General features: G+C 38.4%; 1 protein-coding gene across 7 annotated transcripts in view; it reads left to right on the top strand.

Annotated features, from left to right (window-relative positions):
* The window catches only part of LOC133652193 (protein unc-13 homolog B-like), a 151,271-nt gene extending 133,114 nt beyond the window's left edge, over positions 1-18,157 (top strand). For 6 of the 7 annotated variants that reach the window (XM_062050669.1, XM_062050667.1, XM_062050668.1 and 3 more), the window contains 8 exons: positions 92-215; positions 7,179-7,223; positions 7,298-7,369; positions 12,993-13,140; positions 13,600-13,656; positions 14,969-15,046; positions 15,114-15,273; positions 16,463-18,157. In XM_062050669.1, coding sequence (XP_061906653.1) covers positions 92-215; positions 7,179-7,223; positions 7,298-7,369; positions 12,993-13,140; positions 13,600-13,656; positions 14,969-15,046; positions 15,114-15,273; positions 16,463-16,745 — 967 coding nt within the window. In that variant the 3' untranslated portion in view covers positions 16,746-18,157. The remainder of the gene's footprint in view (positions 1-91; positions 216-7,178; positions 7,224-7,297; positions 7,370-12,992; positions 13,141-13,599; positions 13,657-14,968; positions 15,047-15,113; positions 15,274-16,462) is intronic. The other variant, XR_009826537.1, reaches the window with a different exon arrangement.
* The last annotated feature ends 7,230 nt before the right edge of the window (positions 18,158-25,387 follow it).

Genomic DNA, 25,387 nt, shown 5'->3' with positions numbered 1-25,387 from the left:
TGTGTGTGTGTGTGTGTGTGTGTGTGTGTGTGTGTGCGTGCGTGCGTGCGTGCGTGCGTGCGTGCGTGCGTGCGTGCGTGCGTGCGTGCAGCCTGGGTGTGTTTGCTGAGGTGTGTGAGAAGACGGTGCTGAAGAGGATCCTGAAGGACTTGTGGAAGGTTGTCATCATCAGCTTGGAGAAGACTATTGTGTTACCATGCAGCAACGACAGTCTGGTAACACAACACTCACTACACTCACCATACACATTACACTCACTACACTCACCATACACACTACACTCACTACACTCACCACACACACTACACTCACTACACACACTACACTCACTACACACACTACACTCACTATACTCACTACACACACTACACTCACTACACTCACCACACACACTACACTCACTACACACACTACACTCACCACACACACTACACTCACTACATACACTCACTACACACACTACACTCACTACACACACTACACTCACTACACACACTACACTCACTACACACACTACACTCACTACACACACTACACTCACTATACTCACTACACACACTACACTCACTACACACACTACACTCACTACACACACTACACTCACTACACACACTACACTCACTATACTCACTACACACACTACACTCACTACACTCACCACACACACTACACTCACTACACACACTACACTCACCACACACACTACACTCACTACATACACTCACTACACACACTACACTCACTCCACTCACCACACACACTACACTCACTACACACACTCACTACACACACTACACTCACTATACCCACTACACACACTACACTCACTACACACAATACACTCACTACACTCACCACACACACTACACTCACTACACACACTACACTCACTATACTCACTACACACACTACACTCACTACACACACTCACTACACTCACTACACACACTACACACACTACACTCACCACACACACTACACTCACTACACACACTACACTCACTATACTCACTACACACACTACATACACTACACACACTACACTCACCACACACACTACACTCACTACACACACTACACTCACTATAATGGATTATATTTATATAGCGCTTTTCTAGACACTCAAAGCGCTTCACAGAGAAGTGAGAACCCATCATTCATTTTTACAACTCATTCATTCATCATTCATTCTCCTATACTCACTACACACACTACACGCAGTACACGCACTACACTCACCACACACACTACACTCACCACACATACTACACTCACTACATACACTCACTACACACACTACACTCACTACACACACTACACTCACTACATTCACCACACACACTACACACACTCACTACACACACTACACTCACTATACACACTACACTCACTACACACAATACACTCACTACACTCACCACACACACTACACACACTCACTACACTCACTACACACACTACACTCACTATACTCACTACACACACTACACTCACTATACTCACTACACACACTACACACACTACACTCACCACACACACTACACACACTACACTCACTACACACACTACACTCACTATACTCACTACAGACACTACACGCACTACACTCACTACACTCACCACACACACTACACCCACTACACTCACCACACACACTACACTCACTACACACACTACACTCACTACACACACTACACTCACTATACTCACTACAGACACTACACACACTACACTCACTACACTCACCACACACACTACACTCACCACACACACTACACTCACTACACACACTACACTCACTACACACACTACACTCACTACACCCACTACACTCACCACACATACTACACTCACTACACACACTCACTACAATCACTACACTCACTACACACACTCACTACACTCACTACACACACTACACTCTACACCCACTACACTTGGTACAATAAGTACACTCTGGTCACTCACTACACTCAGTACACTCACTTCACTCAGTACAATAACTACACTCAATACAATAACTACACTCACTACACTCAGCACCCTCACTAATCTCAGTACATTCACTACAATTACTGCACTCACTACACTCAGTACAATAACTACACTCACTACACTCAGTACCCTCACTAATCTCAGTACATTCACTACACTTACTACACTCAGTACACTCATTACAGTCAGTACACTCACTACACTCCCTACACACACTACACACACTACACTCACCACACACACTACACTCACTACACACACTACACTCACTACACTCACTATACTCACTACACACACTACACTCACCACACACACTACACTCACTACATACATTCATTACACTCACTACACACACTACACTCACTACACACACTACACTCACTACACACACCCACTACACCAACTATTCTCACTACACACACTACACTCACTACACTCACCACACACACTCACTACACTCACTATAATCCCTATACACACTACACACACTACACTCACTACACACACTCACTACAATCACTAAACACACTACACTAACTACACACACTCACTACACTCACTACACACACTACACTCACCACACTCTCAACACACATTACACTCACTACACACACTACACTCGGTACAATAAGTACACTCTGGTCACTCACTACACTCAGTACACTCACTTCACTCAGTACAATAACTACAGTCAGTACAATAACTACACTCAGTACCCTCACTAATCTCAGTACACTCACTACAATTACTGCACTCACTACACTCAGTACAATAACTACACTCACTACACTCAGTACCCTCACTAATCTCAGTACACTCACTAAACTTACTACACACACTCACTACATTCACTACACTCACTACACACACTCACTACACTCACTACACATACTACACTCACTACACACACTACACTCAGTACAATAAGTACACTCTGGTCACTCACTACACTCAGTACACTCAGTACAATAACTACACTCACTACACTCAGTACCCTCACTAATCTCAGTACACTCACTACAATTACTGCACTCACTACACTCAGTACAATAACTACATTCACTACACTCAGTACCCTCACTAATCTCAGTACACTCACTACACTTACTACACTCACTACACTCAGTACCCTCACTAATCTCAGTACACTCACTACACTTACAACACTCATTACAGTCAGTACACTCACTACACGCAGTACACTCACTAAACTCGCTACACTTACTACACTCAGTACAATAAGTACACTCACTACACTCAGTACACTCACTATACTCACTGCACTCACTACACTCTGTACACTCACTACACACAGTACACTCAAAACCCTCACTACACTTACTACACTCAGTACAATAGTACAATAAGTATACTCACTACACCCAGTGCACTCTGTACAATAAGTGCACTCACTATACTCAGTACAATAAGTACACTCACTATACTCACTACACTCAGTACAATAAGTACACTCACTACAATTCAATAATAATTGTAATTATATATATATATATATATATATATATATATATATATATATATATATATATATATATATGTTTGTATGTTATATCAAATGAATCAATGGGTAATGTACAATTATATAATATCTAATATATTAATATTGTTATTGATGTGCAATGATATAATGTATAATATATTAATATTGTTATTAAGATTAAAGATTAAAGTACCAATCATTGTCACACACACACTAGATGTGGTGAAATTTGTCCTCTGCATTTGACCCATCCCCTTGGGGAGCAGTGGGCAACAGCGGCGCCGCGCCCGGGAATCATTTTGGTGATTTAACCCCCAACTCCAACCCTTGATGCTGAGTGCCAAGCAGGGAGGGAAACGGGTCCCATTTTTATAGTCTTTGGTATGACTCGGCTGGGATTTGAACTCCAACCTACCGATCTCGATGTACAATATCATGTATAATATATTAATATTGTTATTGATGTACAATGATATAATGTATAATATATTAATATTGTTATTGATGTACAAAGATATAATGTAGAATATATTAATATTGTTATTGATGTACAATAATATAATGTATAATATATTCATATTTTTATTGATATACAATTATTTAATGTATAATATATTAATATTGTTATTGCTGTACAATGATATCATGTATAATATATTAATATTGTAATATATGTACAATAATATGATGTACAATGATATAATATCTAATATATTAATATTGTTATTGATATACAATGATATAATGTATAATATATTAATATTGTTATTGATGTACAATGTTATAAAATCTAATATATCAATATTGTTAATGATGTACAACGATAAAATGTATAATATATTAATATTGTTATTGATGTATAATGATATAATGTATACTAAATGATTTTGTTATTGATGTACAATTATATAATGTATAAATTATTAATATTGTTATTGATGTACAATGATGTAATGTACAATATATTAATATTGTTATTGATGTACAATGATATAATGTATAATATATTAATATTGTTATTGATGTTCAATGATATAATGTATAATATATTAATATTGTTATTGATCTACAATGATATAATATCTAATATTAATATTGTTATTGATGTACAATGATATAATATATAATATATTAATATTGTTATTGATCTACAACGATATAATGTATATTAAATTAACATTGTTATTGATGTACAATGATATAATGTATAATAATATTGTTATTGATGTACAATGATATAATGTATAATATATTAATATTTTTATTGATGTACAATGATATAATGTTTAATATATTAATATTGTTATTGATGTACAATGATATAATGTATAATATATCAATAATGTTATTGGTGTACAATGATATAATGTGTAATATATTAATATTGTAATTGATGTACAATAATATAATGTATAATATATTAATATTGTTATTAATGTACAATGATATAATGTATAATACATTAATATTGTTATCGATGTACAATGATATAATGTACAATATATTAATATTGTTATTGATGTACAATGATAAAATGTATAATAATATTGTTATTGATGCACAATTATGTAATATCAAATATATTAATATTGTTATTGGTGTACAATGATATAATGTAAAATATATTAATATTGTTATTGATGTACAATGATATAATGTATAATATATTAATATTGTTATTGATGTACAATGATAAAATGTATAATAATATTGTTATTGATGTACAATTATGTAATATCTAATATATTAATATTGTTATTGGTGTACAATGATATAATGTATAATATATTAATATTGTTATTGATGTACAATGATATAATGTATAATATATTCATATTGTTTGTAGTTTCCTAATGAAGCCTTAGCTTGACGCTCCTCTACTTTCTCCTGCTCCCGCTTGCTGCGGCAACAACAAACAAAACTCCAGATGCTCTTCTTCGTTTTGTATCGTTTACATGTCAACTTAATCCTTCAAAAACGTAAAACAATAACGATGTGGGAACAAATGAATGGCAAAATAAAGCGAGTTTGTTACAGTAAGAAAGAGTTAGAAAAAGTAAGAGTAAGGTCCAAAAAATGTGTGGCTCGATTTCCCCATACCTGACTGCCATTACTCATAATACATTGTGTCCAAACCATATTACCACGCAGATCTTTCTGCCATACGGTATATGCAATTAAACAGTTACGTAATCTTCACTGTATTAAAGCAGTATAAAATAATACGTCCTCAAATTATTCAGACAAATCTAATTACAAAATAAATTGAGCCTTATAATTACTCTAAGCATGCAATATATACATTTTCGTATTGTGCAAATAAAGTAATAGTCCCCTTTTGGCTGAATAAACATAAAGCACCTTCCATAAAATGTAAATTAACTTAAACAGCATTTAGGCTCCTACATTGTTATTGATGTACAATGATATAATGTATAATGTATTAATATTGTTATTGATGTACAATGATATCATGTATAACAGGGGTCACCAACCTTTTTGAAACCAAGAGCTACTTCTTGGGTACTGATTAATGCGAAGGGCTACCAGTTTGATACACACTTAAATAAATTGCCAGAAATAGCCAATTTGCTCAATTTACCTTTAACTCTATGTTATTATTAATAATTAATGATATTTACACTTAATTGAACGGTTTAAAAGAGGAGAAAACCCGAAAAAAAATGACAATTGAATTTTGAAACATAGTTTATCTTCAATTTCGACTCTTTAAAATTCAACCGAAAAAAAGAAGAGAAAAACTAGCAAATTCGAATCTTTTTGAAAAAATTTAAAAAATAATTTATAGAACATCATTAGTAATTTTTCCTGATTAAGATTAATTTTAGAATTTTGATGAAATGTTTTAAATAGGTTAAAATCCAATCTGCACTTTGTTAGAATATAAAACAAATTGGACCAAGCTATATTTCTAACAAAGAAAAATCATTATTTCTTCTAGATTTTCCAGAACAACATTTTTAAAAGACATTCAAAAGACTTTGAAATAAGATTTAAATTTGATTCTACAGATTTTCTAGATTTTCCAGAATAATTTTTTTGAATTTTAATCATAATAAATTTGAAGAAATATTTCACAAATATTCTTCGTCGAAAAAACAGAAGCTAAAATGAAGAATTAAATTAAAATGTATTTATTATTCTTTACAATAAAAAAAATAAATTTACTTGAACATTGATTTAAATTGTCAGTAAAGAAGAGGAAGGAATTTAAAAGGTAAAAAGGTATATGTGTTTAAAAATCCTAAAATTATTTTTAAGGTTGTATTTTTTCTCTAAAATTGTTTTTCTGAAAGTTATAAGAAGCAAAGTAAAAAAATAAATGAATTTATTTAAACAAGTGAAGACCAAGTCTTTAAAATATTTTCTTGGATTTTCAAATTCTATTTCAGTTTTGTCTCTCTTAGAATTAAAAATGTCGGGCAAAGCGAGACCAGCTTGCTAGTAAATAAATACAATTTTAAAAATAGAGGCAGCTCACTGGTAAGTGCTGCTATTTGAGCTATTTTTAGAACAGGCCAGCGGGCGACTCATCTGGTCCTTACGGGCTACCTGGTGCCCGCGGGCACCGCGTTGGTGACCCCTGATGTATAATATATTAATATTATTGTTGTACAATGATATAATGTATAATATATTAATATTGTTAATAACTTTTTAGGGTGCTCAGATTCTGACGGCCGCCAAAGGACTTTCTAACCTGAAGGTCAGTTCACAATTTTGAGTTGGACATATGACCCTTGACCTCTGACCTTTGATCTGAGTGTGTCTCCTTTTCAGAGCGGAAGTGAAACCAAAACACTGACGCCCAAACAATGTGTCATCATCGATGCCAGCTTGGAGAGCATCAAGGTAGGCACAGTCACATGACTTTTGTTCCACTGGGACACACTCTTATTTTGAAAGGACATACAAAGTTGACGTAGTCACACTCTTTGCAGCAATATACATCCATCCATCCATTTTCTACCGTGTGTCCCTTTCGGGGTTGCGGGGGGTGCTGGAGCCTAGAACAGTTATATTATTAATAAAATATTTGATGTGTATTTACAGCAATATTTGCAATTTAATAAAATATTTGATGTGTATTTACATCAATATTTGTATTATTAATCAAATATTTGATGTGTATTTACAGCAATATTTGTATTACTAATCAAATATTTAATGTGTATTTACAGCAATATTTGTATTATTAATCAAATATTTGATGTGTATTACAGCAATATTTGTATTATTAATCAAATATTTGATGTGTATTTACAACAATATTTATATGAATCAAATATTTTATGTGTATTTACAGCAATATTTGTATTATTGATCAAATATTTGATGTGTATTTACATCAATATTTGTATTATTAATACATTTGTATTGTGTATTTTCAGCAATATTTGTATTATTAATAACATATTTAATGTGTATTTACAAACCCCGTTTCCATATGAGTTGGGAAATTGTGTTAGATGTGAGTGTTAAACGGAATACCATGATTTGCAAATCCTTTTCAACCCATATTCAATAGAATGCACTACAAAGACAAGATATTTGATGTTCAAACTCATAAACTTTATTTTTTTTTTGCAAATAATAATTAACTTAGAATTTCATGGCATGCCAAAGTAGTTGGGAAAGGGCATGTTCACCACTGTGTTACATGGCCTTTCCTTTTAACAACACTCAGTAAACGTTTGGGAACTGAGGAGACACATTTTTTAAGCTTCTCAGGTGGAATTCTTTCCCATTCTTGCTTGATGTACAGCTTAAGTTGTTCAACAGTCCGGGGGTCTCCGTTGTGGTATTTTAGGCTTCATAATGTGCCACACATTTTCAATGGGAGACAGGTCTGGACTACAGGCAGGCCAGTCTAGTACCCGCACTCTTTTACTATGAAGCCACGTTGATGTAACACGTGGCTTGGCATTGTCTTGCTGAAATAAGCAGGGGCGTCCATGGTAACGTTGCTTGGATGGCAACATATGTTGCTCCAAAACCTGTATGTACCTTTCAGCAGAGGTGTGGACTCGAGTCACATGACTTGGACTCGAGTCAGACTCGAGTCATGAATTTGATGACTTTAGACTCAACTTGACAAAATGTAAAGAGACTTGCAACTCGACTTTAACATCAATGACTTGTGACTTCACTTGGACTTGAGCCTTTTGACTTGACATGACTTGCTACTTTCCCCAAAACCTAAAGCTTGAAAAGTTATTTGGGAGCGCTCCGTAGCTTTCATTTTGTACGTGTCTGTCTATCAGCGTGTGTGCTGCGTGTCAGCGTGTGTGCTCTCAGTACAACAGCCAATCAAATTAGATCTACATTGTTTTCATCACACAGCATTCAGCCAATCAAATTGCAGGACAACCAATGAACAAGAGTTGTCAAACAACGCGCCGGTGAGAAAGATTTATACCAAAGTTGGTTTTGTTCGGGTATAAAAACTACGACTTGGTCAACAAAAAACTAATTTCCGTATGCAAATCACGCAGTTCGAATATTACAGACGGAGACGCAACAACTTCCAACTTCGTTCGACATTTGAAGTTGCACAAAGAAGGGTAAGTTTTGAATGTAAGCTAACGTTTATTGGCTAAGTAACATGACTTTTATTTGCTGTGTAGTTAAATCAGTGAGGCTGTAAACTCACTGCTAACGTCATAACCATAGACATCTTATAAGTAGACGCAGCATCGAGCGCTACTGCTTACTGGCGCAGACGAGACGCGGGGCCGCCATCTTGGAGTGGTGATCCGCTCCACTCAGTGCAATTCATTTGGCAGGATAAATGAACTGTCAGCGCATTTAATTCATTTTACCTCACTGAATACCACTCATTTTCACGTGCTTTTTTGTCATACGTGTAGCTATGATAACGGACACATGTTTTATTATTCATAGTTTGCTTAACAGTAATAGAATATTCTTATATGCTATAAGTGACCAGACGTCCGAGATCAAAACTGGGAATATAAGCCCAGAGAAGGGGGAAAAAAACGGTCAGCTATTTTTAAGTTGAAGAAACAATATGATTAGGTTATATATACATGCGTATATCCTACATAAACAATGTATGAATACATTAGATATCTATATATCTTATAGACCGTATCTCTGTTGCTGCAGCAGCAGAGAGTTTATTCTGTCTTGACACTTTGTATTGATATTTTCTATTACTTTCTTCCCTTAAATGATCATGTTTACAGTGATTGTTATATATGTATTTTTTATGTATGTCGCTTTGGATAAAAGCGTCTGCCAAATACGTAAACATATATAAACACCTGAAAGTCTTTATATCAACTAAAACCACCAATCTGTTTCACTGGATTCAGAATAAAACCAAATGCTGTCTTACCCAACAATGTTAGTATTTGAATATTGTTACTTGAAGACTTATTCCTGGTTACAATTATACTGTTAAGAAAGTATTGTCTTATATTTTGCCTAAAATGAGAATGCATCATAATCAGTGGCGGCTGGTGAATTTTGTTTTAGGTGGGGCTGAAAGTTTGTAAACCAAACCCCTGTAGGGAAGTCATCCTCCCCCAGAAGATTTATTTGTGATTTTCACATACAAATATTGAAGCTCTTTGCTCCTTCTCAACTCTGTGGTAATGTTATTTTCATAAAATACAACCAACAGTACATTAATGTTAAATCTTACCTGTGAAAAGTAATCCCCCGATTCCTATTTTCAACAGTCCGCTCATTTGAGCAGGAAAACGCTGAACACCATCTTTGTTTTCTACCTGTCAACTGTCAGTTTAGGCTGCTCGCCGGCTCCTCATCACCACTTCAAGATGCAATTTGCTCGCGTCACAGCAACCAATACTGCGTCTACTTATAAGATGTCTATGGTTATAACATAATTGCAAACACAGCAATATGTTGCGTCCACTGCAGTTTGCTACCTTATTCATACTTTTTGTCAAGTGATTTTTTTAAGCAGGGTTGCATGAGGTACCTAGACATAACGTTACGTTAGTCAATGTATCACACACAGTAACATAACGTTAGACGGCGGTCAGCAGCACCGCGTATTTTAGCCACCTACAAAAAGACAAACATAGTCAAATAAAGGTCAGTTAAAATGTATACTATATTAAGAATATGTGTACATATTACATAGGGCCCTGACATCTAAAAAGTACAACTCTGTTCATTGTTATGTTCATGTATTTGTTATGTTTTTCATGTGTACGTACACATAAACACACATACAGTATGAGATGAGATCAATGAGATAAGGTAAGAACAGAATAGAAACTGCTGTGGAACTAGTTACAATGCAATATGCCATGGAAATACAATGTTAACACTTTTGTACAAATAAGTACAGTTGCACTTGTTTTTTCAAAGGTGTTTATTCTGTAAAGGAATGAGTTAAATGTTTAAAATTGTTTAAACTATTAAAATGACTGGTTAATAGTGCTATTATGAATTGCAATGTCAGTACTATTTTTTTTCCTGCTATTTCAAATGCACTTGTTTTAATAAATAAATACAGCGGTTTAAAAGCATACACAATCTGTGTAAAAATATTAGTCTGTGGTTAAAAGGACTTGAAAGGACTCGAAACTCACAATGCAAGACTTGTGACTTGACTTGAGACTTTCCAGTCTTGACTTTGGACTTGACTCGAGACTTGAGGGCAAAGACTTGAGACTTACTTGTGACTTGCAAAGCAATGATTTGGTCCCACCTCTGCCTTTCAGCATTAATGGCGCCTTCACAGATGTGTAAGTTACCCATGTCTTGGGCACTAATACACCCCCATACCATCACAGATGCTGGCTTTTCAACTTTGCGCCAATAACAATCCGGATGGTTCTTTTCCTCTTTGGTCGGGAAGACACGACGTCAACAGTTTCCAAAAACAATTTGAAATGTGGACTCGGCAGACCACAGAACACTTTTCCACTTTGTATCAGTCCTTCTTAGATGAGCTCAGGCCCAGCGAAGCCGACGGCGTTTCTGGGTGTTGTTAAAAAAAGGGTTTTCGCATTGCATAGGAGAGTTTTACCTTGCACTTACAGATGTAGCGACCAACTGTAGTTACTGACAGTGGGTTTCTGAAGTGTTCCTGAGCCCATGTGGTGATATCATTTACACACTGATGTCGCTTGTTGATGCAGTACAGCCTGAGGGATCGAAGGTCACGGGCTTAGCTGCTTACGTGCAGTGATTTCTCCAGATTCTCTGAACCTTCTGATGATATTACGGACCGTAGATGGTGAAATCCCTAAATTCCTTGCAATAGCTGGTTGAGAAAGGTTTTTCTTAAACTGTTCAACAATTTGCTCACGCATTTGTTGACAAAGTGGTGACCCTCGCCCCATCCTTGTTTGTGAATGACTGAGCATTTCACGGAATCTACTTTTATACCCAATCATGGCACCCACCTGTTCCCAATTTGCCTGTTCACCTGTGGGATGTTCCAAATAAGTGTTTGATGAGCATTCCTCAACTTTATCAGTATTTATTAAGATTAAAGATTAAAGTACCAATGATTGTCACACACACACTAGATGTGGTGAAATTTGTCTCTGCATTTGACCCATCCCCTTGGGGAGCAGTGGGCAGCAGCGGCGCCGCGCCCGGGAATCATTTTGGTGATTTAACCCCCAACTCCAACCCTTGATGCTGAGGTAATGGGTCCCATTTTTATAGTCTTTGGTATGACTCGGCTGGGATTTGAACTCCAACCTACCGATCTCAGGGCGGACACTCTAACCACCAGGCCACTTGCCACCTTTCCCAACTTCTTTGTCACGTGTTGCTGGCATCAAATTCTAAAGTTAATGATTATTCGCAAAAAAAAAATTGTTTATCAGTTTGAACATCAAATATGTTGTCTTTGTAGCATATTCAACTGAATATGGGTTGAAAATTATTTGCAAATCATTGTATTCCGTTTATATTTACATCTAACACAATTTACCAACTCATATGGAAACGGGGTTTGTACAACAAAATTTGTATTATTGATAAAATATTTGATGTGTATTTGCAACAATATTTGTATTATTAATCAAATATTTGATGTGTATTTACAGCAATATTTATATTAATCAAATATTTGATGTGTATTTACAGCAATATTGGTATTATTCAAATATTTGATGTGTATTTACAGCAATATTTGTATTATTGATCAAATATTTGATGTATTTACAGCAATATTTTTATTATTAATAAAATATTTGATGTGTTTTTACATCAATATTTTTATTATTAATAAAATATTTAATGTGTATTTACAGCAATATTTGTATTATTAATCAAATATTTGATGTATATTTACATCAATATTTGTATTATTAATCAAATATTTGATGTATATTTACAACAATATTTGTATTATTAATCAAATATTTCATGTGTATTTACAGCAATATTTGTATTATCAATTAGGGCTATATAAATAAATATTGATTGATTGAATCAAATATTTCATGTGTATTTACAGCAATATTTCCATGCGGGAGGAAATGGTCTGAAGAGAAGTTTCGTGGATAAAAGTGCTGAGTTAGAGTCTCTGCACTACATCTTGTCACTTTACTCCCAGACCACCGACCTTCTCATCAGGACCTTCGTCAGCACACAGCGCTCGCAAGGTAACTACGCCCCCTACCAGGGTTAGACACGCCCCCTACTAGCTGTTCCCCAGGGTTAGACACGCCCACTACTGGCTGCTCCCCAGGGTTAGACACGCCCCCTAGTGGTTACTCCCCAGGGTTAGACACGCCCACTACTGGCTGCTCCCAAGGGTTAGACACGCCCCCTACTAGCTGTTCCCCAGGGTTAGACACGCCCACTACTGGCTGCTCCCCAGGGTTAGACACGCCCCCTAGTGGTTACTCCCCAGGGTTAGACACGCCCACTACTGGCTGCTCCCAAGGGTTAGACACGCCCCCTACTAGCTGTTCCCCAGGGTTAGACACGCCCACTACTGGCTGTTCCCCAGGGTTAGACACGCCCCCTACTAGCTGCTCCCCAGGGTTAGACATGCCCCCTAGTGACTCAGTCCAGTCCTTCTCATCTCTCATTGGTCGCTTTGCTGTCCAATCAATCAGTGCACGGCGGGATGGGCATCAGGATCACAGCCAATGAGAAGACTCGACCCGATAGAGGTAAGTTTTTAGCCCCACCCCCTGCTGACATCATCAATATTGAATCCGTTTTTAAACCGTATTGATCAGGTAGGACAATATTCATAATAATATTAATGATGATGATGAATTATAATAATAATATTAATGATGATGATGAAAATAATAATATTAATTATGATTCTTATTAATATTATTATAATTAATGATTATGATGAATATTAATAATATTAATGATGATGATGAATATTAATAATAATAATATTAATGATGATGAATATTAATATTATTGATAATGATGAATATTAATAATAATATTGATGATGATGAATATTAATAACAATATTAACGATGATGAATATTCATAATATTAATGATGATGATGATGAATATTCATAATAATATTAATTATAATTAATATTCATAATATTATTAATGGTGATGAATATTAATTATGATGATGAATATTAATTACGATGATGAATATTTATAATAATATTAATGATGAATATTAATATTATTAAAATATTAATGATAAAATCATTGATGACTATTACTAATATTGATGTATTGATCAGGTAGCGGCATGGAGAATAATAATGATGATGAATAACACTATTGATGACTATTACTAATATTGATGACTTGATCAGGGAACGCGTGGAGAATATTAATGATGAATATTAATAAGAATATTGATGATTATTATTGATGACTATTACTAATATAGATATATTGATCAGGTAGCGGCGTGGAGAAGCCCATAGGAGAGATGATGCTGATTAATAATAATTATATTATTGATGACGATGAATAATATTATTGATGACTATTTCTTATATTGATCAGGTAGCGGCGTGGAGAATATTAATAATAATATTATTGATGACTATTACTTATATTGATCAGGTAGCGGTGTGGAGAATATTAATAATAATATTATTGATGACTATTTCCGTATTTTCCGCACTATAGAAGAAGCGCTTCTTCTTCTACGGTAAGCAGCCGCCGACTTCATTTTCCCCCGTAGAAGAAGAAGCGCGGGGGATAATGATGTCGGCGGCTGCTTACCGTAGAAAAATAAGCGCTTCTTCTTCTACGGGGGAAAATGAAGTTGGCGGCTGCTTACCGTAGTTGCGAGACCTGTTGTGGCTCAATATTGGTCCATATATAAGGCGCACCGGATTATAAGGCGCACTGTCAGCTTTTAAGGAAATTGGAGGTTTTTAGGTGCGCCTTATAGTGCGGAAAATACGGTACTTATATTGATCAGGTAGTGGTGTGGAGAATATTAATAATAATATTATTGATGACTATTACTTATATTGATCAGGTAGCGGTGTGGAGAAGCCCATAGGAGAGTTGCTACTGCAGGTGGAAACCACCAAGGAGCGTAAAGTCAACGTGAAAGGTGAGTTTGGAGAGAAAGGTTAAAAAAAGATGATGTCATCCTTCCAAATGTTCTTCCTGTCCCCCAGTCGTTGCCGTCAACGACATGAAATGGCAAACATCCGGAATGTTCAGGCCTTTCGTGGAAGTTTCCCTGGTGGGACCTTACTTGGCGGACAAGAAGCGCAAGTTTACCACCAAGTCCAAAAACAACAGCTGGAGCCCCAAGTTCAACGAAACCTTCCAGTTGTGAGTTTTAGCCATTAGCACCAGCATTAGCACTAGCATTAACACCAGCATTAGCACTAGTATTAGTATTAACACGAGCATGAACATTAACAATAACACTAGCACTAACATTAGCATTAACAATAACACTAGCACTAACATTAGCATTAACAATGGCATTAGCACTAACATTAGCATTAACACTAGCATTAGCACTAACATAAGCATTAACACTAGCATTAGCACTAACATAAGCATTAACACTAGCATTAGCTAGCACTAGTATTAGTATTAACACAAGCATGAACATTAACAATAACACTAACATTAGCATTAACATTAGCATTAACAATAACACTAGCATTAGCACTGACATTGGCATTAACAATAACACTAGCATTAGCACTGACATTGGCATTAACACTAGCATTACCACTAACATTAGCATTAACACTAGCATTAGCACTAGTATTAGTATTAACACGAGCATGAACATTAACAATAACACTAGCACTAACATTAGCATTAACATTAGCACTAACATTAGCATTAACAATAACACTAGCACTAACATTAGCATTAACATTAGCATTAGCACTAACATTAGCATTAACACTAGCATTAGCACTAACGTTAGCATTAACACAAGCATCAGCAGTAGTATTAGTATTAACACGAGCATGAACATTAACAATAACACTAGCACTAACATTAGCATTAACATTAGCACTAACATTAGAATTAACACTAACATTAGCATTAACAATAACATTAGCATTAACATAAGCATTAACACTAGCATTAGCTAGCACTAGTATTAGTACTAACACGAGCATGAACATTAACAATAACACTAACATTAGCATTAACATTAGCATTAGCACTAACATTAGCATTAACACTAGCATTAGCACTAACATTAGCATTAACACTAGCATTAGCACTAGTATTAGTATTAACACGAGCATGAACATTAACAATAACACTAGCATTAACATTAGCACTAACATTAGCATTAACAATAACATTAGCATTAACATTAGCACTAACATTAAAATTAACACTAACATTAGCATTTACAATAACATTAGCATTAACATTAACACTAGCAATAGCACTAACATTAGCATTAGCATTAGTAATAAGACTAACATTAGCATTAGTAATAAGACTAGCATTACCATTAGTAATAAGACTATTTCCCGCGCAGCGTCCTGGGCAAGGAGTCGTCAGACTGCTACGAGCTGCACGCCGCCGTCAAGGACTACTGCTTTGGTCGGGCGGACCGCGTGGTGGGCGTGGCCGTGCTGCAGCTGCGCCACGTGGCCGAGCGCAAGAGCTGTGTGTGCTGGTGTCCTCTGGCGCCGCGCGTATACACCGACCAGACCGGCACCACCGTCATGCGCATCCTGGCCCAGCGGCCCGCCGACGAGCTCGCCAAGGAGCTGGTCCGCATGAAGGCGGAGTCTAGGCCGGCCGAGGAGGGGACGTGAGCCACGCCCACTACTTCAATATGCAAATGAGTCGTAATCATCAACTGTCTTTTGATGTCCTCCTCATTCTTGGACGTCAAGCATGTTAACATGTTAGCTAACAGGAAGTACTTCGGCTGACAGGAAGTGCTTTGGTTGACAGGAAGTACTTCGGTGGACAGGTAGTACTCAGGTTGACAAGAAGTACTTGAACTGACAGGAAATATTGGAGCTGACAGGAAGTACTTTAGCTGACAGGAACTACTTCGGCTGACAGGAAGTAATTCAGATAACACGAAGTACTTGATCTAACAGAAAATACTTAATCTAACAGGAAGTACTTGATCTGACAGGAAATACTTAATCTAACAGGAACTACTTGATCTGACAGGAAGTACTTGAGTTGACAGGAAGTACTTGAGCTGACAGGAAATACTTAATCCAACAGGAAGTACTTTATCCGACAGGAAGTACTTGAGTTGACAGGAAGTACTTGATCTAACAGGAAGTGCTTGATCTGACAGGAAGTACTTGATCTAAGTACTTCCTGTTAGATCAAGTACTTTCTGACAACAAACGTGACAAAAAATGTGTGCCATCACTTCCTGTCAACATGCGACATCACTTCCTGACAAAAAATGTGTGCCATCACTTCTTGTCGACATGCGACATCACTTCCTGACAACATTGGACATTGCTTCCTGTCAACATGTGACATCACTTCCTGTCAACTTCCTGATCACTTTCTTGTCAACATGTGACATCACTTCCTGACAACAAATGTGTGACATCACTCCCTGTCGACATGCGACATGACTTCCTGTCAACATGTGACATCACTTCCTGACAACAAACGTGTGACATTACCTCCTGTCGACATGCGACATGACTTCCTGTCAACATGTGACATCACTTCCTGACAACAAACGTGTGACATTACCTCCTGTCGACATGCGACATCACTTCCTGTCAACATGTGACATCAGTTCCTGACAACAAACATGTGACATCACTTCCTGTCGACATGCGTCATCACTTCCTGTCATTAAACGTGTGACATCACTTCCTGTGCACATTGTGTGTAGAAGTGTGTTGAGAGTGCCAAAAGTGTGTGAAAGAAAGAATGTTGTTGCTTGAAATGCAATAAAATATTGTTTATTGACAACGTGCCAAGAAATGTAGTTGCAAGAAATGTAGTTGCAAGTGTGGCTTTCAAAAAGTGCACTTTTGCCAAAAGCTTGAAGTACAAAGCATCTTGTTGTTGTGTGTGTCCAGCATGTAGCTGATGTGTACAAAGTAGAATGTGTGTATTTCTTTTACCTGGAAATATTTGGGACATCAAATATTCATGAAGGACGTCACTTTGTGTGTCAGCTTCATCCACTTTTTCTAAAACCACCCTTTCACAATAAAGTACTTTGTCTTCTTTCTCACATAGCGCTACCTAAATGTGTTTCCACATTTTTCAAAATAAAGGCCACCAAAAACAAAATGTTATTATTGGCTCCATCTGAAGATCAAATGAAAAATAAGTTTGTTGTTTATTTGTAGCCGAAGGTTGATTTATTTTGCAGTGTCAGATAGAAGAGAATGGCACATATATGGAAATAAACAAAGGTGTTAACACAAAACAGTGACAAAGTACTCAACGGGAGCAAAGTCACGTGAACAACAAAAAGAGGCCAAGTAAAAGACAGTAGGATTGTCACACCCCGCCTCGGGTGAAGGTAATGTAACCTTGCAAACCAGAGATGGCAAGGCACAAAGTTGGTAACAGTTTACAAACATTTATTTAAATCCCAAAGTGTCAAAAGGAGAACAACAACAAGATGAAACAAAACCTCAGTAGATGTTTGATGCATGGAGACCTGAGCTCCTGCTCAGGACAGAACCTCCTCTGGCAGTGACAGACTGCAGACTGGCAGAAAAATGGCATTTTCCAACTTAAATAGCCAATAGCTCCGCCCACTAGCTGGGACCAATTTGACAGGGGGAATACGGTGGGTGGGACATGGGTTAGTGCATGTGCCTCACAATACGAAGGTCCTGAGTAGTCCTAAATTCAATCCCGGGCACGGGATCTTTCTGTGTGGAGTTTGCATGTTCTCCCCGTGACTGCGTGGGTTCCTTCCGGGTACTCCGCCTTCCTCCCACTTCCAAAAACATGCACCTGGGGATACGCCCCTCCCACCTCCAAAGACATGCACCTGGGAATAGGCCCCTCCCCCCTCCAAAGACATGCACCTGGGAATAGGCCCCTCCCACCTCCAAAGACATGCACCTGGGGATAGGTTGATTGGCAACACTAAATTGGCCCTAGTGTGTGAATGTGAGTGTGAATGTTGTCTGTCTATCTGTGTTGGCCCTGCGATGAGGAGGCGACTTGTCCAGGGTGTACACCGCCTTCCGCCCGAATGCAGCTGAGATAGGCTCCAGCACCCCCTGCGACCCCAAAAGGGACAAGCGGTAGAAAATGGATGGATGGATGGAATTCATTAATTCTTTTGTAAAATACACCATAAATAACCATCACACATCTAAAAGTATTCACATAGTACTTTTTTCATTTGTAGATCAGACATTTTTGTATACAGTGTATTCAGGCTTGGATAACAACTTGTAAATGTCCAGTGTCCTTCTGTAACACCCAGCTTTTCAGAACCATGGTTCGGCCCAAATTAGGCCTAATCAGTCAAGGCAGGTGTGTTCGCCTATATAAAGCCCTCAGCCCCACCCTGACTCTTTTAGCCACCTGTTCAGAGCCATGGTGAGTGACAGGTTATCATTCGTTTGAGTGCATGCTTTTCACTGACTAACAAGATTGAATGTTTGTAGTTTGTCAATGTTAGGCTTCCTTACAAATGTGCACGGTTTGAGAGGAAGTTTAAGGGCAAACAGTGACAGTGGGGGGGTCAAACTGTCACAAGGGTAAAAGTACCACAAATTATTAAGTAGATACAAATAAATAAATATGTGCGATATAGTTTGTTTAAAAGAATAACTGAGGCTGGAACAAAGATGTTTCTGTTATCTAATCAAACAACAATCTGTGTCTTATGCCTGTAGATACATACACTATATTGCCAAGAGTATGGTGTCCAGCCATCCAAATGATGAGAATCATTAATCACAGGTGTATCAAATCAAGCACTTAGGCATGGAGACTGTTTCTACAAACATTTGTGAAAGAATGGGCCGCTCTGTGATTTCCAGCGTGGAACTGTCATAGGATGCCACCTGTGCAACAAATCCAGATATGACATTTTTTCGCTCCTAAATATTCCAAAGTCAACTGTGGGCTTTATTATAAGAAAATGGAAGGGTTTGGGAACAACAGCAACTCAGCCACCAAGTGGTAGGCCACGTAAACTGACAGAGAGGTCAGCATAGTGCAAAGACTTTCTGCACAGTCAGTTGCTACAGAGCTCCAAACTTCATGTGACCTTCCAATTAGCCCACGTACAGTACGCAGAGAGCTTCATGGAATGGGTTTCCATGGCCAAGCAGTGCATCTAAGGCATACATCCAGTCCAATGCAAAGCGTGGGATGCAGTGGTGTAAAACACGTCGCCACTGGACTCTGCGGTGTGCTCCTTCTAAATGTTCTTGTGTCACAAGCTGGAGGCACGCTCTGTGTGTGTCTGGGTGGGAGGAGGGGAGGTGAGGGGGGGGGGGGGCGTGTCTGTGTTTACTAACAACGGAGCCCCAGTCGAATGTCTTAACATAGAGATATTCTCACTTCTTTTTTTTTGTCGAGCACAAAGAAAAGAAAATTTTCGTTAAATGTAAGTTGTCTTGGATCAAAGATCCCGTCTACTGCCCAAAAACAACAATTTAAATCTGCCTGGTTAGGCTTTGTGTATGTCATGTGTGCCTTCCTTAGGTGAAGCCAGGTTTACAGCTATGTTGTTATTATGCTGTTTGTTACTTATGTATGTTATGTTGCAGCTATTTAAAATAGTTTTGTCAATTTGTTCTGGCCTAAAACAAATTGGCCCTTTGAAACATATCTTTGTCTTTGTCTGTTGTATGTAGACCACATTGCTTAGCAGAGTTCAGTGATGCAAATGCATGCCAAGTTGATGAACAGATTATATTATTCTCTAGTGCAATAACAGTACTGAAATGAAGGCTAAAAGGGCATTAATGGGAGCTTTAAAAAAAAAAAAAAAGAAGACAAAAAAAAGTAACTAAATAGTTACTTTTCACAGTAACACATTACTTTTTGGTGTAAGGAACTGAGTTAGTAACTCAGTTACTTTTGAAATAAAGTAACTAGTAACTGTAACTAGTTACTGGTTTTCAGTAACTAACCCAACACTGAACATGACACCAACACACTAATGTCTACTAATAGTCTTCTTAACAACATCACTAAACATGACACCAACACACTAATGCAGGAGTCACCAACGCCGTGCCCGCGGGCACCAGGTCGCCCGTAAGGACCAGATGAGTCGCCCGCTGGCCTGTTCTAAAAATAGCAGCACTTATCAGTGAGCTGCCTCTATTTTTAAAATTTTATTTATTTACTAGTGTGACAGTCCGAACTGTCGTGCGGGTTCTCAGGACCATCCAGGGAAGACATTGTCGTGAGACGGTTTAGACTTCTTTATTATTTCAATCAGTCTTTTGCGTGCTGTCCGAGAGGGTGATTGCACTGTCCACAGCTGCGCGCTCCACGCACCTTATGCTGATTGCGGCGTCAATCCCAGCGCGCCCCACCTTGCCGCTCGCTCGTCCACGCCTCCTCGCCGCCATCTTGGAGCGGGCGCCGTCAGTCCGCCGGCCCCGCCTCCCCACAACTAGCAAGCTGGTCTCGCTTTGCTCGACATTTTTAATTCTAAGAGAGACAAAACTCAAATAGAATTTGAAAATCCAAGAAAATATTTTAAAGACTTGGTCTTCACTTGTTTAAAGGCCTACTGAAACCCACTACTACCGACCACGCAGTCTGATAGTTTATATATCAATGATGAAATCTTAACATTATAACACATGCCAATACGGCCGGGTTAACTTATAAAGTGACATTTTAAATTTGCCGCTAAACTTCCGGTTCGAAACGCCTCTGAGGATGACGTATGCGCGTGACGTAGACCGGCGAACACGGGTATGCCTTCCACATTGAAGCCAATACGAAAAAGCTCTGTTTTCATTTCATAATGCCACAGTATTCTGGACATCTGTGTTCGTGAATCTGTTGCAATCATGTTCATTGCATTATGGAGAAGGAAGATGAGCAAGCAAAGAAGAAAGTTGTCGGTGCGAAATGGACGTATTTTTCGAACGTAGTCAGCAACAACAGTACACAGCCGGCGCTTCTTTGTTTACATTCCCGAAAGATGCAGTCAAGATGGAAGAACTCGGATAACAGAGACTCTAACCAGGAGGACTTTTGACTTCGATACACAGACGCCTGTAGAGAACTGGGACAACACAGACTCTTACCAGGATTACTTTGATTTGGATGACAAAGACGCAGACGTGCTACTGTGAGTATGCAGCTTTGGCTTCTAAACATTTGATCGCTTGACCGTATGTGCGCAACTTTTTTTTGCGTATGTACGTAACTTTTTTTTAAATATATAAGCTTTATGAACCTTGGGTTAGGTGAACGGTCTTTTGGGCTGAGTGATTGTGTGTGTTGATCGGGTGTTTGAATTGTATTGGCGTGTTCTATGGAGCTAGGAGCTAGCAGAGGAGCTAGGAGCTAGCGTAACAAACACGCAGGTGTTTTTATGCAGGATTAATTTGTGGCATATTAAATATAAGCCTGGTTGTGTTGTGGCTAATAGAGTATATATATGTCTTGTGTTTATTTACTGTTGTAGTCATTCCCAGCTGAATATCAGGTCACCCCCGGCTCTCACAGCATCTTCCCTATCTGAATAGCGTCAACTCCCCACTAGTCCTTCACTTGCACTTTACTCATCCACAAATCTTTCATCCTCGCTCAAATTAATGGGGAAATTGTCGCTTTCTCGGTCCGAATCTCTCTCACTTCATGCGGCCATCATTGTAAACAATAGGGAACTTTGCGTATATGTTCAACTGACTACGTCACGCTACTTCCGGTAGGGGCAAGCCTTTTTTTGATCAGATACCAAAAGTTGCAATCTTTATCGTCGTAGTTCTATACTAAATCCTTTCAGCAAAAATATGGCAATATCGCGAAATGATCAAGTATGACACATAGAATAGATCTGCTATCCCCGTTTAAATAAAAAAAATTCATTTCAGTAGGCCTTTAAATAAATTCATTTATTTTTTTACTTTGCTTCTTATAACTTTCAGAAAGACAATTTAAGAGAAAAAATACAACCTTAAAAATGATTTTAGGATTTTTAAACACATATACCTTTTACCTTTTAAATTCCTTCCTCTTCTTTCCTGACAATTTAAATCAATGTTCAAGTAAATTTATTTTTTTTATTGTAAAGAATAATAAATTAATTTTAATTGAATTCTTCATTTTAGCTTCTGTTTTTTCGACGAAGAATATTTGTGAAATATTTTTTCAAACTTATTATGATTAAAATTCAAAAAAAATATTCTGGCAAATCTAGAAAATCTGTAGAATCTGAGGCTTTTGACAAAGTTGCAGAAAAGTACTCTCAGGTCATACACAGAGTTGGGCAAGAGTTTGAGAACAGGTTTTGTGACCTGGATCAGCTTGAGCATGTGTGTAGTTCATTTCCAATCCTTTCAAGAACGTGGACATATCATGCATTGCTGAGCAGTTAAGTGCAACATTCAGCCTGGATGCTGAACAGGTGGAGATTGAAATTGTAACACTGCAAAATGACCTCCACCTCAAAGCCCACCAGGCTGCACCAAACTTTTGGTGCCTTGTTGACACAGAAAAGTACAGTGGTGTATGCCCAGCAGCTATGAAGGTTGCAAACCTGTTTGGTTCAACTTATCTTTGTGAATCAGCCTTTTCTGACATGAACTTCATCAAGAACAAACACAGAACACGCCTCACTGATGCACATCTGCAAGACTCACTCAGAGTTGCAGTGTCAAGTTACACACCAGAGTACAACACACTAGTTAACAGCATGCAATGGCAGGCTTCTCACTAACTGACAAAGAAACAGATAACAGATTTGGTGTCCAGTTCAAAGTGTGACATGATTTATTTCAAAATTTGAGAGTTGACTTTTGTATTTTACATGAGTTATTATTTGTACAAACATGGTGCAAAGTAATTCATGATTTGTTAAAAAATGTTAGTGGCTAGCTAGTTAAAATGGGATATTGTGATTTCACAAGACTGTCTTAGAAGTGATCATTTGAAAATGTTCAATTTGAAAAATGTGCACTTAGAGAAAATATAAAAATAAAGTGTTGCATATTGATATTTATCTGTTTCTATATATATTCTATATATATATTTATTGTGAGAAATCATTAAGATGATCAGTGTTTCCACAAAGATAAATATCATTAATTATTAATAATAACATAGAGTTAAAGGTAAATTGAGCAGATTGGCTATTTCTGGCAATTTATTTAAGTGTGTATCAAACTGGTAGCCCTTCGCATTAATCAGTACCCAAGAAGTAGCTCTTGGTTTCAAAAAGGTTGGTGACCCCTCCACTAATGTATATTAATAGTCTTCTTAACAACACCAACAAACATGTCTGCTAATATTTAAATGTACAAGTGTACAAAGTGTAAGTGTAATAGTTCTGTCCTGTCCCTGTCATGTGACCTCTCGCCCCTCCCTGCCTGTCATGTGACCTCTCGCCCCTCCCTCCCTGTCATGTGACCTTTCTCCCCTCCCTCCCTGTCACGTGACCTCTCGCCCTTCCCTCCCTGTCATGTGACCTCTAGCCCCTCCCTCCCTGTCACGTGACCTCTCGCCCCTCCCTCCCTGTCACGTGACCTTTTGCCCTTCCCTCCCTGTCATGTGACCACTAGCCCCTCCCTCCCTGTCACGTGACCTCTCGCCCCTCCCTGTCATGTGACTTCTCGCCCTCCCTGTCACGTGCCCTCTCACCCCTCCCTGTCATGTGACCTCTCGCCCCCCCTCCCTGTCACGTGACCTCTCGCTCCTCCCTGTCACGTGACCTCTCGCCCCTCCCTGTCATGTGACTTCTCGCCCTCCCTGTCACGTGCCCTCTCACCCCTCCCTGTCATGTGACCTCTCGCCCCCCCTCCCTGTCACGTGACCTCTCGCTCCTCCCTGTCACTTGACCTCTCGGCCCTCCCTGTCACGTGACCTCTTGCCCTCCCTGTCACGTGACCTCTCGCCCCTCCCTGTAATGTGACCTCTCGCCCCCCCTCCCTGTCGCGTGACCTCTCGCTCCTCCCTGTCACGTGACCTCTCGCTCCTCCCTGTCACGTGACCTCTCGCCCTCCCTGTCACGTGACCTCTCGCCCCTCCCTCCCTGTCACGTGACCTCTCGCCCTCCCTGTCACGTGACCTCTCGCCCCTCCCTCCCTGTCACGTGACCTCTCGCCCCTCCCTGTCACGTGACCTTTCGCCCCTCCCTGTCATGTGACCTTTCGCCCCTCCCTGTCATGTGACCTCTCACCCTCCCTGTCACGTGACCTCTCGCCCTCCCTGTCATGTGACCTCTCGCCCTCCCTGTCACATGATCTCTCGCCCTCCCTGTCACATGACCTCTCGCCCCTCCCTGTCATGTGACCTC

This window comes from Entelurus aequoreus, linkage group LG06 (assembly GCF_033978785.1).
Source record: "Entelurus aequoreus isolate RoL-2023_Sb linkage group LG06, RoL_Eaeq_v1.1, whole genome shotgun sequence".
In the NCBI taxonomy this organism is placed as follows: domain Eukaryota; kingdom Metazoa; phylum Chordata; class Actinopteri; order Syngnathiformes; family Syngnathidae; genus Entelurus; species Entelurus aequoreus.
Note: the sequence above shows the minus strand (reverse complement) of the source record. Positions and strands in the feature narration are given on the sequence as shown.